At 48.7% G+C, this 17,058-nt stretch overlaps 1 protein-coding gene across 5 annotated transcripts in view; it reads right to left on the bottom strand.

Annotated features, from left to right (window-relative positions):
• Nucleotides 1-240: 240 nt before the first annotated feature.
• Nucleotides 241-17,058, bottom strand: part of LOC112243456 (ankyrin repeat domain-containing protein 50-like) — a 24,363-nt gene continuing 7,545 nt past the window's right edge. For 2 of the 5 annotated variants that reach the window (XM_042320015.1, XM_024411286.2), the window contains 3 exons: nt 9,521-9,756; nt 4,397-7,937; nt 694-3,918 (listed from right to left, as the gene is read on the bottom strand). In XM_042320015.1, coding sequence (XP_042175949.1) covers nt 4,411-7,937; nt 9,521-9,756 — 3,763 coding nt within the window. In that variant the 3' untranslated portion in view covers nt 694-3,918; nt 4,397-4,410. The other 3 variants (XR_006083147.1, XR_006083146.1, XR_006083148.1) reach the window with 3 other exon arrangements.

Below are 17,058 nucleotides of genomic sequence, written 5' to 3'. Positions count from 1 at the left end.
TGTCTCAGCTGTCTCAGGGCTTAAATATCCAACTTTAACCCGTCTCCTCCCCTTCATCTATACTGATTGAAGTGGATTTAACTGGGGACATTAATAAGGGATCATAGCTTTCACCTGGTCAGTCTATGTCAAGGAAAGAGCAGGTGTTCCTAATGTTTTGTCCACTCAGTATATATTGAATATAGGATACAAAATATGTTTTACATTTCTATGTGGAATTGTATACATAGTTCTTGCAAATGATGTTGAAATTAGATTTATTATAATAACCTGTTAGTTAGATTAAATCAATGTATTTCAATTGCAGTTTTACCCTCATTTCATCGTTCACAACGCTGGTTGAAATGAGATGAAAACAGAACTGGTTCATTACTTCTTTCAAATCCAAATGTATGTTCCACGTTGATTCCACATCACAATGATTCTACCAGTGGGTTCACTCTCTGTAGCTGAAGAGAAGCCTGTTTTCAGGGCAGCAACCTTCCTGACCTGCTACATGCTGCATCTCTGATGAGCATCTCTGATGAGCAGCTGGTCTGTGAGGAAACCATGTGTCTTTCATCTCGGTCTTTGTGACTTGTGACATGCTATCTATAACACCTCCGTCTCGTTCCACAGATGAACGCTGTACACTAAAGAGTACGGGCTCACGCTAACACACACACACACGCACACACCTCAAACAGCTTTGGACATTAGTTACAGCACGTCTGCAATTTTAATTAAAGAACAGCATTATGCTTTCAAATGTGAATAAAATGGCAACAAGGACAAATGGAAAGTACTTAGGCCAGATCAATGATTTAAAATGAATAGCTAAAGTCCCACTTTCTGTCTTTCTTTTCTAATCTCTCTTTAGATTTATGTCATCATTAGCAGTTCCTTTCCAACGGCATTACTCAGAGTGTGCTGGAACATTCCGCCTGCTGGTTGGTTAATGTCATAAACATAGCAGCATTTCAACAGCATCGTAGGCTAGGTCAGGCTTTGGTGGGACTGCGGTCTTTTCTGCTGAATTTGTATGGCTCGTGGCCGCCCATAGATACACGTCGACAGACTCCAAGCTGCCATAGATACACGTCGACAGACTCCAAGCTGCCATAGATGCACGTCGACAGACTCCAAGCTGCCATAGATGAACGTCGACAGACTCCAAGCTGCCATAGATACACGTCGACAGACTCCAAGCTGCCATAGATACACGTCGACAGACTCCAAGCTGCCATAGATGCACGTTGACAGACTCCAAGCTGCCATAGATGCACGTCGACAGACTCCAAGCTGCCATAGATACACGTCGACAGACTCCAAGCTGCCATAGATACACGTCGACAGACTCCAAGCCGCCATAGATGAACGTCGACAGACTCCAAGCTGCCATAGATGCACGTCGACAGACTCCAAGCTGCTATAGATGAACGTCGACAGACTCCAAGCTGCCATAGATGCACGTCGACAGACTCCAAGCTGCCATAGATACACGTCGACAGACTCCAAGCTGCCATAGATGCACGTTGACAGACTCCAAGCTGCCATAGATACACGTCGACAGACTCCAAGCTGCCATAGATACACGTCGACAGACTCCAAGCTGCCATAGATGCACGTTGACAGACTCCAAGCTGCCATAGATACACGTCGACAGACTCCAAGCTGCCATAGATACACGTCGACAGACTCCAAGCCGCCATAGATGCACGTCGACAGACTCCAAGCTGCCATAGATACACGTCGACAGACTCCAAGCTGCTATAGATGAACGTCGACAGACTCCAAGCTGCTATAGATGAACGTCGACAGACTCCAAGCCGCTATAGATGAACGTCGACAGACTCCAAGCTGCTATAGATACACGTCGACAGACTCCAAGCTGCTATAGATGAACGTCGACAGACTCCAAGCTGCTATAGATACACGTCGACAGACTCCAAGCTGCTATAGATACACGTCGACAGACTCCAAGCTGCCATAGATACACGTCGACAGACTCCAAGCTGCTATAGATACACGTCGACAGACTCCAAGCTGCTATAGATGAACGTCGACAGACTCCAAGCTGCTATAGATACACGTCGACAGACTCCAAGCTGCTATAGATACACGTCGACAGACTCCAAGCTGCCATAGATACACGTCGACAGACTCCAAGCTGCTATAGATACACGTCGACAGACTCCAAGCTGCCATAGATGCACGTCGACAGACTCCAAGCCGCCATAGATGCACGTCGACAGACTCCAAGCTGCCATAGATACACGTCGACAGACTCCAAGCTGCCATAGATACACGTCGACAGACTCCAAGCGCCCATAGATGCACGTTGACAGACTCCAAGCTGCCATAGATGCACGTCGACAGACTCCAAGCTGCCATAGATGCACGTCGACAGACTCCAAGCTGCCATAGATACACGTCGACAGACTCCAAGCTGCCATAGATACACGTCGACAGACTCCAAGCTGCCATAGATGCACGTCGACAGACTCCAAGCTGCCATAGATACACGTCGACAGACTCCAAGCTGCCATAGATGCACGTCGACAGACTCCAAGCCGCCATAGATGCACGTCGACAGACTCCAAGCTGCCATAGATACACGTCGACAGACTCCAAGCTGCCATAGATACACGTCGACAGACTCCAAGCTGCCATAGATACACGTCGACAGACTCCAAGCTGCCATAGATGCACGTTGACAGACTCCAAGCTGCCATAGATGCACGTTGACAGACTCCAAGCCGCCATAGATACACGTCGACAGACTCCAAGCTGCCATAGATACACGTCGACAGACTCCAAGCTGCCATAGATGCACGTCGACAGACTCCAAGCTGCCATAGATACACGTCGACAGACTCCAAGCTGCCATAGATACACGTCGACAGACTCCAAGCTGCCATAGATACACGTCGACAGACTCCAAGCTGCCATAGATGAACGTCGACAGACTCCAAGCCGCCATAGATACACGTCGACAGACTCCAAGCTGCCATAGATGAACGTCGACAGACTCCAAGCCGCCATAGATGCACGTCGACAGACTCCAAGCTGCCATAGATGAACGTCGACAGACTCCAAGCCGCCATAGATACACGTCGACAGACTCCAAGCTAGTAATACCTGCCATGTCTCGGGGTTTTAAAAGTAGAGAGAGCAAAACTCTGGAGGAAGATCAAGGCATCAATAGTGCCCTCACACAGGCAGTAGAATCGTGGCTTTCAGAACAGCTACGGTGTGAAAAAGAGCTCCTATATATATAAAAAAACGATCTTAAGTTCTGTGTGAGTGTGTTGTCGTGGGTCTCCTTGCCCATCTCGTCTCATCTTAGTGAGAACCCTTTCACACATATATTGGCTGTTCTGTGGTGGCTTCAAATGAATGTTTTCTACCGTAGAGTAGAAACGTTTGACTTCTGAAGAAGTCCATTGATGATTGGTTAAACGTCAAACCCTGGTGAGACCACAGCCCTGTGTTGGGTCTGTGTGTCACAGAATTGTCACACACACACACACACACACACACACACACACACACACACACACTCTCTCACTCTCTGGTCAGAGAACTGTCACACACACTCTGGTCTGTCTCTGTGTGGTAGATCAGCAGGAGGGTAGACCGATAGCCCCTCTCCATCCGACTTGTCCATGGCACAAGGCTTTGTGTCTGAGGAATGTGTGTGTGTGTGTGTGTGTATGTGTGTGTCCACTATTTAGTGACGGCTGCTCAGAACAGGCGACGGAGAAAGTCTGGAATGTAAACGGCTTTGAAGTCTTTCAGCCTCTCCATTCTTCCTCTGGTCCGCTGAGCTGAAGGCGGCGAGGGGGTGGGAGTGAGAGAGATGCCCCTTCCGCTCTCATCTGCCCCGTAAGAACCATTATCCGTTCTGAAAACAGACCCTTGAACTCCTACGTCCACCTAGAACCCACAACAGAGAATGCTGTCATTAAAACGCCAGGCATTCCTCCAAATGTACCACCTGAAAGGACAGGACGTGGTTTTGCGACGTGCCATCTATGAGAGGTCACGGTGTAATGAAGCTCTGGTTTTAAAAGGTGGTTTATATAATATAATACCACTGTAGACTTGACTTTAACTCTGGGGAAGATCAATGTGATCAAATAGAAAAATTGACACAAAGTAACAGCACCTGGTGTCCAAATAACAGTTTCTTTTGAGAAGGGAAGTTCGTGAGAATTGATTTCTGACGTAACAGGTCACTACACTCAGCATCTCTTAAGACAATGCAGGAAAACACCAGGGACCCTTTAGTTTGGAATATACTAATAATATAATATTATTATAATAGAATAATATAACACTTTATAAGCCTCTGTGTCACAGCTTTTTTTTACAGTTAGTCTACTCTCTTTGGTGACCAACAGACAGTACTCACCGTTAGGTCAGAGTTCACAGGGGCGTCTCCCTCTTGTATAAGGCAGCGCTGGTGGGACCTTCAAACTGCAGCTTGATGGCCTGTTTCAGGTTGAGCTGGGGGTCCGTGGTCGTCATGACCACCATGCAGGGAGGAGTTAAGGCACTACCGGGGGATATAGACATCTTCCGGTTCTCCTCCCATGTCTCTCTCTGAGTCGGGCTCTGGACCTGGTAGGGGTAGCCCATAGGGAGACTGTCCCTGTTTTTGGGGCCATCTTGTCCAGGCGTCACCCCTAGAGAAGCCATGACAGAGTTCCACCTCCCCCCTCCGTACTGAGACCTCTCCTCCTGGATCAGGCTGGGGGGGTTGTGTTTACTGGGATAGTCGAACCCTGCTGGGTAGCCTTTGTAAGTCTGTTCAGAGTCATGCACCATGGCCGTGACTGTGCAGAGGGTGGGTGGAGGAGGGCTGGCCTTAGGGCATTGGGCCCTGCGGTTGGTTCCGTGCAGGCTACCACGGGCGGAGCCAGGTGGAGGCAGGGTGGAGTGACGGGAGCGACAGCGTGGAAGGGAGTGCTGCTGGATCTGCTGGGTGAAGGACAGGCTGTCAGCGGGGACGGTCTGCACCGTGGCCTGGGAGTGGGCTGTGGAGGAGGATGTCTGGGAGCTATGGATGGAATGGAAATGCTCGGCTGTGGAGCCTGGGGAGCAGGAGGCTGAGGAGGTGGAGGTGCTAGCACCATGATGACGCCCTGCCTGGGCCACGTTACTCCCTGAGCAGACGGAGGACGGGCTCTTCACAGTGGATGACCGTGGCGACAGGGTGTTGGACGGGGGCAGACGGACTGAGTACGGTTTGGCTCCGTAGCTCTCCAGCAGCCTGACGATGGTGAAGTGGCCCCTCTTCCCGGCCACCTTGACGGGGCTGCGGCCGTACTTGTCTACGTGGTCCGGGTTGGCCCCTCCCTCCAGTAGCATGGCAACGATATTAGCGTGGCCCTCCTGAGCCGCGATGCTCAGTGCCGTGGCCCCCTGCTGTCTGCAGGCCAGATCCACGTTGACCCCCCTAACCTCCAGGAGCAGACGACCAGGCTCAACATGACCCCGCCAGGCTACGGAGTGCAAGGGGGGTCGTCCCTCCCCGTCCTGGGTGTTAGGGTCCGCCCCATGGCTCAACAGCAGCCCCACTGCATCCAGGTTGCCCTGCCAGGAGGCCACGTGCAGCGCCGTGCGCCCCTCCCCGTCCCGGGACTCCAGGGGCACGCCCCCTTTCTCCATAATGAGGGCAGCCATGTCCAGATTTCCCTCCAGGACCAGGAGGTAGAGCAGCGGACGGCCCTCTGCGTCCCGTACATCCGTGTCCGTGCCCCGCCTCATCAGTAGCTCCACCACCTCAGCGTGGCCCTCCAGGGCGGCGGCGCTCAGCGCAGAGTGGCCGTCGTACGCCCGGTGGTCGATGGGTGAGCGGCGGTCCAGCAGAAGCCTCACCGTGCCACAGTGGCCCTCCTGCGCTGCCAGGATGAGGGGAGTCCGTCCCTCGATGTCCATTTCTCCGACACGCGCCATGCTCCCACGCTCCGTTAGGACGGCACAGACCCCCCGGTGGCCCTCGCAGGCGGCGGCGTGCAGAGGGGTCCAGCCCAGATCGTCTTTATGGTTCTCATCCAGCCCTCGGTCCAGAAGTGCTCTGACCACCTCCACACTGCCCCGTGCTGCTGCCAGGCTCAGAGCTGTACGACCCTCTCCGTCGATGCCATCCACCGTAGCGCCCCAGAACAGCACCCTGCCCACTGTCGCGGAATGGCCCATGGCGGCTGCCGCCAACAGCGGAGTGACGGCTGCAGAAGCGGCGGCGGCGTGTGGCCCGGCGCTCTCGTCTACGTCTGCCCCAGCCTCTAATAACAGTTCTACCACCTCCTCGTGACCTTCATACGCAGCCAGCAGCAGAGGGGTCATCCCATCCTGGTCCTTGTGCCCCGGGTCCGCCCCTCGCTCCAACAGTAGGCTGGCCACTTCGCCGTAACCTTTGACTCCAGCCGCTGTGGGCACACAGAGAGAAGCCACTGACAGGGCAGTACGGCCGTCTCCGTCGGCCAGGTCGACCTCTGCCCCGTGGTCCAGCAGGATCTCTACCGCCTCCCGATGGCCCATGTAGGCGGCGGCAATCAGTGGAGTGCGGCCCTCCCGGTCGACCTTGTCCACCTGCGCCCCGTGGTCCAGCAGAGTAAGGAGGATCTCCTCGTGACCCCCCCAGGCCGCCGCCCTCAGCGCCGATCGGCCTTCAGCATCACACCCGTCCACGTCCGCCTCTGCATCCAGGAGGAGGTGCACGGCCTCGGTGTGACCCCCCCAGGCCGCTGACCGTAAGGCCGTCCAGCCCTCGCTGTCTGCATGCTCCACCATCCCCACGCCGGCCTCCAGATCCAGCCCCCTGGCCCAGTCCAGCAGCATCCCCAGCACCCTGACATGGCCCTGCCTGGCAGACAGCGTTAAGGGGGTCTGGCCCTGGTGGTCACTGATCAGAGGGTCAGCCCCTCGGGACAGGAGTAGGTCGGTCACTTCAGCTGAGCCTGCATGGGCCGCGCTGGCCAGGAGGGTGCGTCCGTCTGTGGGGTCGGCCCGGTTCACGCTGACCCCGCTGTCCAGTAGCACCCTCACTGTGTCCTGCTTCTCCAGCGCCTGCCCGATGATGCCTCCCCCGTCTCCTGCACAATGTACCCCCACGCTGGGGCCTCCATCTGGGGCACAGGAGGGAGGGAACACCCCACTCTTCATCAGCAGCTGGAGGACCTCCTGCCTGACCAGGACAGGGGGCTGAGAGGCAGGGGAAGAGGGGGAAAAGGGGCTAGTCAGAGGGGGCACATCAGCCCACAACAGCCACAGGGCCAGGAGGGCAGGGTTGTCCTTGTGCATGCCTGAGCTGACCAGGTGCGAGCCCATCTGACAGGTGTCCTCTGTGTTAAGGTGTGGGGCGCGCAGGGTGAGAGCCATGGCCAGCATGGTGTGTCCCTCAGACACACTACACAGATACTTCTGGGTGCAGTACTTCACGTCCGTCAGCCACTCTGCAAAACTAGTGTGGAACAGAAGCTTGCTGCCTCCCGGCCCGTCGATGAGCAGCGTGGACAGAGCCTGTAGCCTGCTCTGGAAGTCCAGAAGGCTGAGGGACATGTCCTGGGTCCAGGTGGCGGTGTAGAGCTCCTGGGTGGTGAGGGGCCTGGGGGAGGCCAGGAGGGTGTTGAAGAGGGGCCTGACTCGGAGGAACAGGCCTCTGGGGAAGAGTCTCTGACAGAGCCACAAGTAGAGGCCGTTGAGGGTCCCGGGGATGTCCCGGATCTCCCGGAGCCCCACCAAGGCCCCCGCCACGCCGTCTAGAACGCGTTCCAGAAACAGGAAGCAGCCGCCACTCTTGATGTGCAGCAAGTTGAGCATGTCGGCCGTCTCGGGGGTCAGCTGTCGACGGAGCGCCCCCTCCTGGTCCAGCCTCCGCAGGATATAGTGCTGCACGTCACGTACCGGCGCAGGTTTACGCAGATCGTCCAGACACAGTTTACGGAAACCTACCGAGAGGAGAGAGAGAGAGAGAAAGAGAAAGAGAGAAAGAGAGAGAGAGAGAAAGAGAGAGAGAGAAAGAGAGAGAAAGAGAGAGACAGAGAGAGAGAGAGAGAGAGACAGAGAAAGAGACAGAGAGACTGTCACTTAATGTAACTTCAGAACAAACATTAGCTACTTCAGGAAGAGGTATTGGACTGTAGAAACAGATATAGTTGGTGTTGTAGCAGAAGTCAGCCTCAGTCAGCCAGAGGGATAGCTACACTACCATATACTGGCATTGGATTCACACTTCCATTTTTCACTGTTGGTGTCAGAGAGATATTTACTGAAGCAGTGTGTGGTGGAAGTCTCTCCAGCACAGACGTGTCCAGATGTCACCCACCCTATAGTAATGAGTGCATGGTGTTCTTCTGCGTTCTAAAAAACAACTAACACCGAACACGACATCAAGCATTCAGCCTGGAAAAAACGGACAGAAACTCTGTCCGCTTTGTTGATGAACTATTAACACCCTTTCTGTTCCGGCACTCACTCTGGCACTCACTCTGGCACTCACTCTAGCACTCACTCTGGCACTCACTCTAGCACTCACACTAGCACTCACTCTAGCACTCACTCTAGCACTCACTCTAGCACTCACTCTAGCACTCACACTAGCACTCACACTAGCACTCACTCTAGCACTCACACTAGGACTCACACTAGCACTCATTCTAAAACTCACTCTAGCACTCACTCTAGCACTCACACTAGCACTCACTCTAGCACTCACTCTAGCACTCACAATAGCACTCACTCTAGCGCTGCATCACAGTGCTAGCTGTGCCACCAGAGACTCAGTGGTCTAAGGCGCTGCATCACAGTGCTCGCTGTGCCACCAGAGACTCAGTGGTCTAAGGCGCTGCATCACAGTGCTAGCTGTGCCACCAGAGACTCAGTGGTCTAAGGCGCCTGCATCACAGTGCTAGCTGTGCCACCAGAGACTCAGTGGTCTAAGGCGCTGCATCACAGTGCTAGCTGTGCCACCAGAGACTCAGTGGTCTAAGGCGCCTGCATCACAGTGCTCGCTGTGCCACCAGAGACTCAGTGGTCTAGGCGCTGCATCACAGTGCTCGCTGTGCCACCAGAGACTCAGTGGTCTAAGGCGCTGCATCACAGTGCTAGCTGTGCCACCAGAGACTCAGTGGTCTAAGGTGCTGCATCACAGTGCTAGCTGTGCCACCAGAGACTCAGTGGTCTAAGGCGCTGCATCACAGTGCTAGCTGTGCCACCAGAGACTCTGGGTTTGAGCCCAGGCTCAGTCGCAACCAGCCGTGGCTGCAGGGGCACTATTGAGTAGCTTGGATGAAAGGTGCCCAGAGGTGCCCAGAGTAAACAGCCTGCTCCTCAGTCTCAGTTGCTAATATATGCATATTAGTATTGGATAGAAAACACTCTGGAGTTTCTAAAACTGTTTGAATGATGTCTGTGAGTATAACAGAACTCATATGGCAGGCAAAAACCTGAGAAAAAATCAGAGCCATTTCCTGGTCATCGGCATTCCACATGATAAAATACCATTGTGTCTACAGACATCTCCCAAACATACCTGAGAACATCTTACACACAGCCTTGTTCTGTCTGCGCACAGAGCAGACCAGGAGCAGCCAGTTGGGCAGGAGGTGCTGGTGACTGGACAGGAGCTCTGAGATAGAGCTGCTCCTCCCTGGAGCCCCAGCACAGCTGGACACCTCACCGGCCCCATACCCCGATTCCAGTGAGTCTACCACCAGGAATAGGGACTTCTCTGGGGGAGGGAGGTCCAGCAAGGGAAACAACACCGCCCTAGAGAGAGAGAGAGAGAGAGAGAGAGAGAGAGAGAGAGAGAGAGAGAGAGAGAGAGAGATTCAGTATATGGACATCAGAATGACATCATTCAGTATATGGACATCATTATTACATCATCATTACATCATCATTCAGTATATGGACATCATCATTACATCACTCAGTATATGGACATCTTCATTACATCATTCAGTATATGGACATCATCATTACATCATCATTCAGTATATGGACATCATCATTACATCATCATTCAGTATATGGACATCATCATTACATCATCATTCAGTATATGGACATCATCATTACATCATCATTCAGTATATGGACATCTTCATTACATCACTCAGTATATGGACATCTTCATTACATCATCATTACATCACTCAGTATATGGACATCTTCATTACATCATTCAGTATATGGACATCATCATTACATCATCATTCAGTATATGGACATCATCATTACATCATCATTCAGTATATGGACATCATCATTACATCATCATTCAGTATATGGACATCTTCATTACATCATTCAGTATATGGACATCATCATTACATCATCATTCAGTATATGGACATCATCATTACATCATCATTCAGTATATGGACATCATCATTACATCATCATTCAGTATATGGACATCTTCATTACATCATCATTCAGTATATGGACATCTTCATTACATCATCATTCAGTATATGGACATCATCATTACATCATCATTACATCACTCAGTATATGGACATCATCACATCATCACCACATCATCATCATCATTACATAATTCAGTATATGGACATCATCATATCATCATCACATCATCATCATCATCATTACATCACTCAGTATATGGACATCATCATTACATCATTATTACATCATTCAGTATATGGACATCATCATTACATCATCATTACATCATTCAGTATATGGACATCATCATTACATCATCATTCAGTATATGGACATCATCATTACATCATCATTCAGTATATGGACATCATCATTACATCATCATTCAGTATATGGACATCTTCATTACATCATCATTCAGTATATGGACATCATCATTACATCATCATTACATCATCATTCAGTATATGGACATCATCATTACATCATCATTCAGTATATGGACATCATCATTACATCATCATTCAGTATATGGACATCATCATTACATCTTCATTACATCATTCAGTATATGGACATCATCATTACATCATCATTCAGTATATGGACATCATCATTACATCATCATTACATCATTCAGTATATGGACATCATCATTACATCATCATTACATCATTCAGTATATGGACATCATCATTACATCATCATTACATCACTCAGTATATGGACATCATCATTACATCATTCAGTATTTGGACATCATCATTACATCATCATTCCATCATTCAGTATATGGACATCATCATTACATCATTCAGTATATGGACATCATCATTACATCATTCAGTATTTGGACATCATCATTACATCATTCAGTATATGGACATCATCATTACATCATCATTCAGTATATGGACATCATCATTACATCATCATTCAGTATATGGACATCTTCATTACATCATCATTCAGTATATGGACATCTTCATTACATCATCATTCAGTATTTGGACATCATCATTACATCATCATTCCATCATTCAGTATATGGACATCATCATTACATCATTCAGTATATGGACATCATCATTACATCATTCAGTATTTGGACATCATCATTACATCATTCAGTATTTGGACATCATTAAAGGATGCTGCTATCGAGGAAGTGAGAAACCTACTATAGATTTGCCCGCCCCCCCCCCTCACCAAGACCAGTAGATGTATTACTACAGTATATAGTAAAAGACACCTGGACAGGACTCTTCTATACAGTGTTCTATAGAGTCCCCTGTGACATAACTCTTCTATACGGTGTTCTATAGAGTCCCCTGGGACAGGACTCTTCTATATGGTGTTCTATAGAGTCCCCTGAGACAGGACTCTTCTATACAGTGTTCTATAGAGTCCCCTGGGACATGACACTTCTATATGGTGTTCTATAGAGTCCCCTGAGACAGGACTCTTCTATACAGTGTTCTATAGAGTCCCCTGGGACATGACACTTCTATATGGTGTTCTATAGAGTCCCCTGAGACAGGACTCTTCTATACAGTGTTCTATAGAGTCCCCTGGGACATGACTCTTCTATATGGTGTTCTATAGAGTCCCCTGAGACAGGACTCTTCTATATGGTGTTCTATAGTGTCCCCTGAGACAGGACACTTCTATATGGTGTTGTATAGAGTCCCCTGAGACAGGACTCTTCTATACGGTGTTCTATAGAGTCCCCTGGGACATGACACTTCTATATGGTGTTCTATAGTGTCCCCTGAGACAGGACTCTTCTATATGGTGTTCTATAGTGTCCCCTGAGACAGGACACTTCTATATGGTGTTCTATAGAGTCCCCTGAGACAGGACTCTTCTATACGGTGTTCTATAGAGTCCCCTGGGACATGACACTTCTATAGAGTCCCCTGGGACAGGACACTTGTATAGAGTCCCCTGGGACAGGACACTTCTATATGGTGTTCTATAGTGTCCCCTGGGACAGGACACTTGTATAGAGTCCCCTGGGACAGGACACTTCTATACGTTGTTCTATAGAGTCACCTGGGACATGACACTTCTATATGGTGTTCTATAGTGTCCCCTGGGACAGGACACTTGTATAGAGTCCCCTGGGACAGGACACTTCTATACGTTGTTCTATAGAGTCCCCTGGGACAGGACACTTCTATACGTTGTTCTATAGAGTCACCTGGGACATGACACTTCTATATGGTGTTCTATAGTGTCCCCTGGGACAGGACACTTGTATAGAGTCCCCTGGGACAGGACACTTCTATACGTTGTTCTATAGAGTCCCCTGGGACAGGACTCTTCTATACGGTGTTCTATAGAGTCCCCTGGGACAGGACACTTCTATACGTTGTTCTATAGAGTCACCTGGGACATGACACTTCTATATGGTGTTCTATAGTGTCCCCTGGGACAGGACACTTGTATAGAGTCCCCTGGGACAGGACACTTCTATACGTTGTTCTATAGAGTCCCCTGGGACAGGACACTTCTATACGTTGTTCTATAGAGTCACCTGGGACATGACACTTCTATATGGTGTTCTATAGTGTCCCCTGGGACAGGACACTTGTATAGAGTCCCCTGGGACAGGACACTTCTATACGTTGTTCTATAGAGTCCCCTGGGACAGGACTCTTCTATACGGTGTTCTATAGAGTCCCCTGGGACAGGACACTTCTATACGTTGTTCTATAGAGTCCCCTGGGACAGGACTCTTCTATACGGTGTTCTATAGAGTCCCCTGGGACAGGACACTTCTATATGGTGTTCTATAGAGTCCCCTGAGACAGGACACTTCTATAGAGTCCCCTGGGACAGGACACTTGTATAGTCCCCTGGGACAGGACACTTCTATACGGTGTTCTATAGAGTCCCCTGGGACATGACACTTCTATAGAGTCCCCTGGGACAGGACACTTCTATAGAGTCCCCTGGGACAGGACACTTCTATATGGTGTTCTATAGAGTCCCCTGGGACAGGACACTTCTATATGGTGTTCTATAGTGTCCCCTGGGACAGGACTCTTCTATATGGTGTTCTATAGAGTCCCCTGAGACAGGACACTTCTATATGGTGTTCTATAGAGTCCCCTGAGACAGAACACTTCTATATGGTGTTCTATAGAGTCCCCTGAGACAGGACTCTTCTATATGGTGTTCTATAGAGTCCCCTGAGACAGGACACTTCTATATGGTGTTCTATAGAGTCCCCTGAGACAGAACACTTCTATATGGTGTTCTATAGAGTCCCCTGAGACAGGACTCTTCTATATGGTGTTCTATAGAGTCCCACCTGGGAGGGTGGCTTCACCACACGTAGGCCTTGTAAAAATCATTGAGTAATCCAGGAAGAGTGGGAGTTTAGTGTGTGTGAGTAATTTAATGCGGGTGAAGACATTATGGCGTTGCAGTTGTTTTAACAGTGTCTGTCACCCTGCTAGTGTCTGTCACCCTGCTAGTGTCTGCTTCAGCAGGGATATAAACGGAATGAAGAATTAAATATGACACTTGTAAAAGGTTATGTAACACTATGAAGTTTTTGTTGAACAGCCTTGGTCATTCAACAATGGATTCCTAACAAGTAATCTAACAATTCCCCAACAAAAACTCACTTTAATGTAAGTGGTTAATCAGAAACAAAAGGCACATTCACTCTAACCTCACAATTAAAGGGCGGCAGGGTAGCCTAGTGGTTAGAGCGTTGGACTAGTAACCGGAAGGTAGGAAGTTCAACCCCTGAGCTGACAAGGTACAAATCTGTTGTTCTGCCCCTGAACAGGCAGTTAACCCACTGTTCCTAGGCTGTCATTGAAAATAAAAATGTGTTCTTAACGGACTTGCCTAGTTAAATAAAGGTAAAATAAAATAAAAATTTGTTCTTGCCTGGTTGAATAAAGTTTTTTTTTTTAATTATACAAACAAATCTAAAAGGGATGGAATAAGAAAATGTATACAGGTGAAGTCAGAGGTTCATTAAAACTCGTTTTTCAACCACTCCAAAAATGTCTCATTAACAAACTATAGTTTTGGCAAGTCGGTTAGGACATCTACTTTGTGCATGAAATGTAATTCTTCCGAAAAAGAGTTTACAGACGGATTATTTCCCTTATAATTCCAGTGGGTCAGAAATGTACATACACTAAGTTGACTGTGCCTTTAAACAACTTGGAAAATTCAAAAAAATGATGTCATGGCTTTAGATGCTTCTAAGATAGGCTAATTGACATCATTTGAGTAAATTGGAGGTGTACCTGCAGATGTATTTCAAGGCCTACCTTCAAACTCAGTGCGTCTTTGCTTAACATCATGGGAAAATCAGAAGAAATCAGCCAAGACCTCAGAAAACAAATGGTAGACCTCCACAAGTCTGGTTCATCATTGGGAGCAATTTCCAAATGCCTGAAGGTACCACTTTCATCTGTACAAACAATAGTACATAAGTATAAACACCAAGGGACCACGCAGCCATCATACCGCTCAGGAAGGAGACACCTTCTGTCTCCTAGAGATTAACATACTTTGGTGAGAAAAGTGCAAATCAATCCCAGAACAAGGACCTTGTGAAGATGCTGGAAGAAACAGGTACAAAAGTATCCACAGTAAAATGAGTCGACATAACCTGAAAGGCCGCTCAGCAAGGAAGAAGCCACTGCTCCAATACCGGCAGAAAAGAGCCAGACTACGGTTTGGAACTGCACATGGGGACAAACATCGTACTTTTTGGAGAAATGTCCTCTGGTCTGATGAAACAAAAATGTAACTGTTTGGCCATAATGACCATCATTATGTTTGGAGGAAAAAGGGGGAGGCTTGCAAGCCGAAGAACAGCATCTCAAGCGTGAAGCACGGGGGTGGCAGCATCATGCTGTGGGGGTGCTTTGCTGCAGGAGGGACTGGTGCACTTCACAAAATAGATGGCATCACGAGGAAGGGAAATTATGTGGATATATTGAAACAACATCAAGACATCAGTCAGGAAGTTAAAGCTTGGTCGCAAATGGGTCTTCTAGATGGACAATAACCCCAAGCATACTTCCAAGGTTGTGGCAAAATGACTTTAGGACAACAAAGTCAAGGTATTGGAGTGGCCATCACAAAGCCCTGACCTCAATCCCATAGAACATTTGTGGGCAGAACTGAAAAAGCGTGTGTAAGCAAGGAGGCTGTTTCCCAGTAGGCCGTCATTGTAAATAAGAATTTGTTCTTCACTGACTTTCCTTGTAAAATAAATAGCTGTTGAGCAGTCTGATGTCCTTGAGATAGAAGCTGTTTTTTCAGTCTCTCGGTCCTGATACAATACAGCCTTGTGAACACAATATTAAAAGTTGCAGTCCTTTTTTTCTCAGTACTCATTTCTCTCATTTCTCAATTCTCATTACTGAACAATAGACTCAGCTTGAGTTTATGTAAAAGCCTTTTAAGAGAAGGAACTTAAAGTGAATGCTCCATTCCAAAACTTCTATGATTACAGGGAAGGGGTGTGTGTGTGTGTGTGTGTGTGTGTGTGTGTGTGTGTGTGTGTGCGTGTGTGTGTGTGCGTGTCTTGAGCACATGCATGCCCAGAACCACGTTAATGGCCCTTTAACTGACTGAGGGCTTCCTGCTCCATCCTGTCCTCGTGGTCCTGGCCACAGGCTAACCTTTGACCCTCTCAGCCCTGCCGTAATTGGACACGGTGTGGAGAAGAGGCTGACAACAGGCCCTGTGAGCCCTAATCGTCCCAAAGTTCGTAAAACTGGTTTAAAACAGACGAACCGTTTATCAGCGGGCCTTGTGGAACAGCAATTAGATAAACTACGCTATTCTCTCTAGTCTTAACAGGCGGTTAAGGACTAACTTCACGAGGGAATATAGCTGTAAGAAAGGCAGTGGATAAGGTGGTTGGTAGTTGGGTCGACTAGCCATTGTTGATGTTGACAGTGTAAGCTAAGCGTTTATATAGGACTCTAATGGTTCCATCTGTTCAAATCTAAGGATTCTCTCGCGTTCGCTGCCACTTCAAGCTCATGTTTCCCCTGTTTGTCGACCACTGTTTAGTGTTCACATGACAGTGGCTCAACCACAACCCCCTTTTTCTCTCACTCGGGCGCCAAACACACAAAGATCTCTCCGGGCTATGGGTCAGTCTGAGGGCAAATGTGGAATGTAGCCCTGATAGTTCACACCAGAAACACAGCAAACAAGGAGGGAGAGCGTTCCTCCACAACCAACGTCAACATCAGACAGACAGAGAGGGTCCTCGTGAGAACGACGACCTCGCCAAGCGGTACCAACGACTCGGGTCTCTTGCGACTTCGAGGGAACGCATTTTTCACGTCTTTGTCCTGGTTTCTAAAAGGACGTGTCATAAATAGCATTGTGGCGTTCATTCTGACTGGGAGGTCGATTGTGAGAGCAATCGATAATATAATATATAATAATAATATAATAATATAGAATGACTTGTATTATGAGGGGAGAAATACATTCTTATACAAACCAAGGAGGCGGGACAATCGCTCGCTTTTCACTATGGCTCTTTTGGTCTTCTTTGTTTGACTGAACAACACTAGCAGTGACAGGCTTTTAGTACGGAATCTGAATGTTCATGGAAACTCACTGTTACCTGTAAGAAGTAGTCAAGGGCAGTCA

The sequence above is a fragment of the Oncorhynchus tshawytscha genome, linkage group LG03 (genome assembly GCF_018296145.1).
Source record: "Oncorhynchus tshawytscha isolate Ot180627B linkage group LG03, Otsh_v2.0, whole genome shotgun sequence".
NCBI lineage: Eukaryota > Metazoa > Chordata > Actinopteri > Salmoniformes > Salmonidae > Oncorhynchus > Oncorhynchus tshawytscha.
The sequence above is the reverse complement of the archived record's forward strand: the minus strand, read 5'-3'. Positions and strand labels throughout refer to the sequence as shown.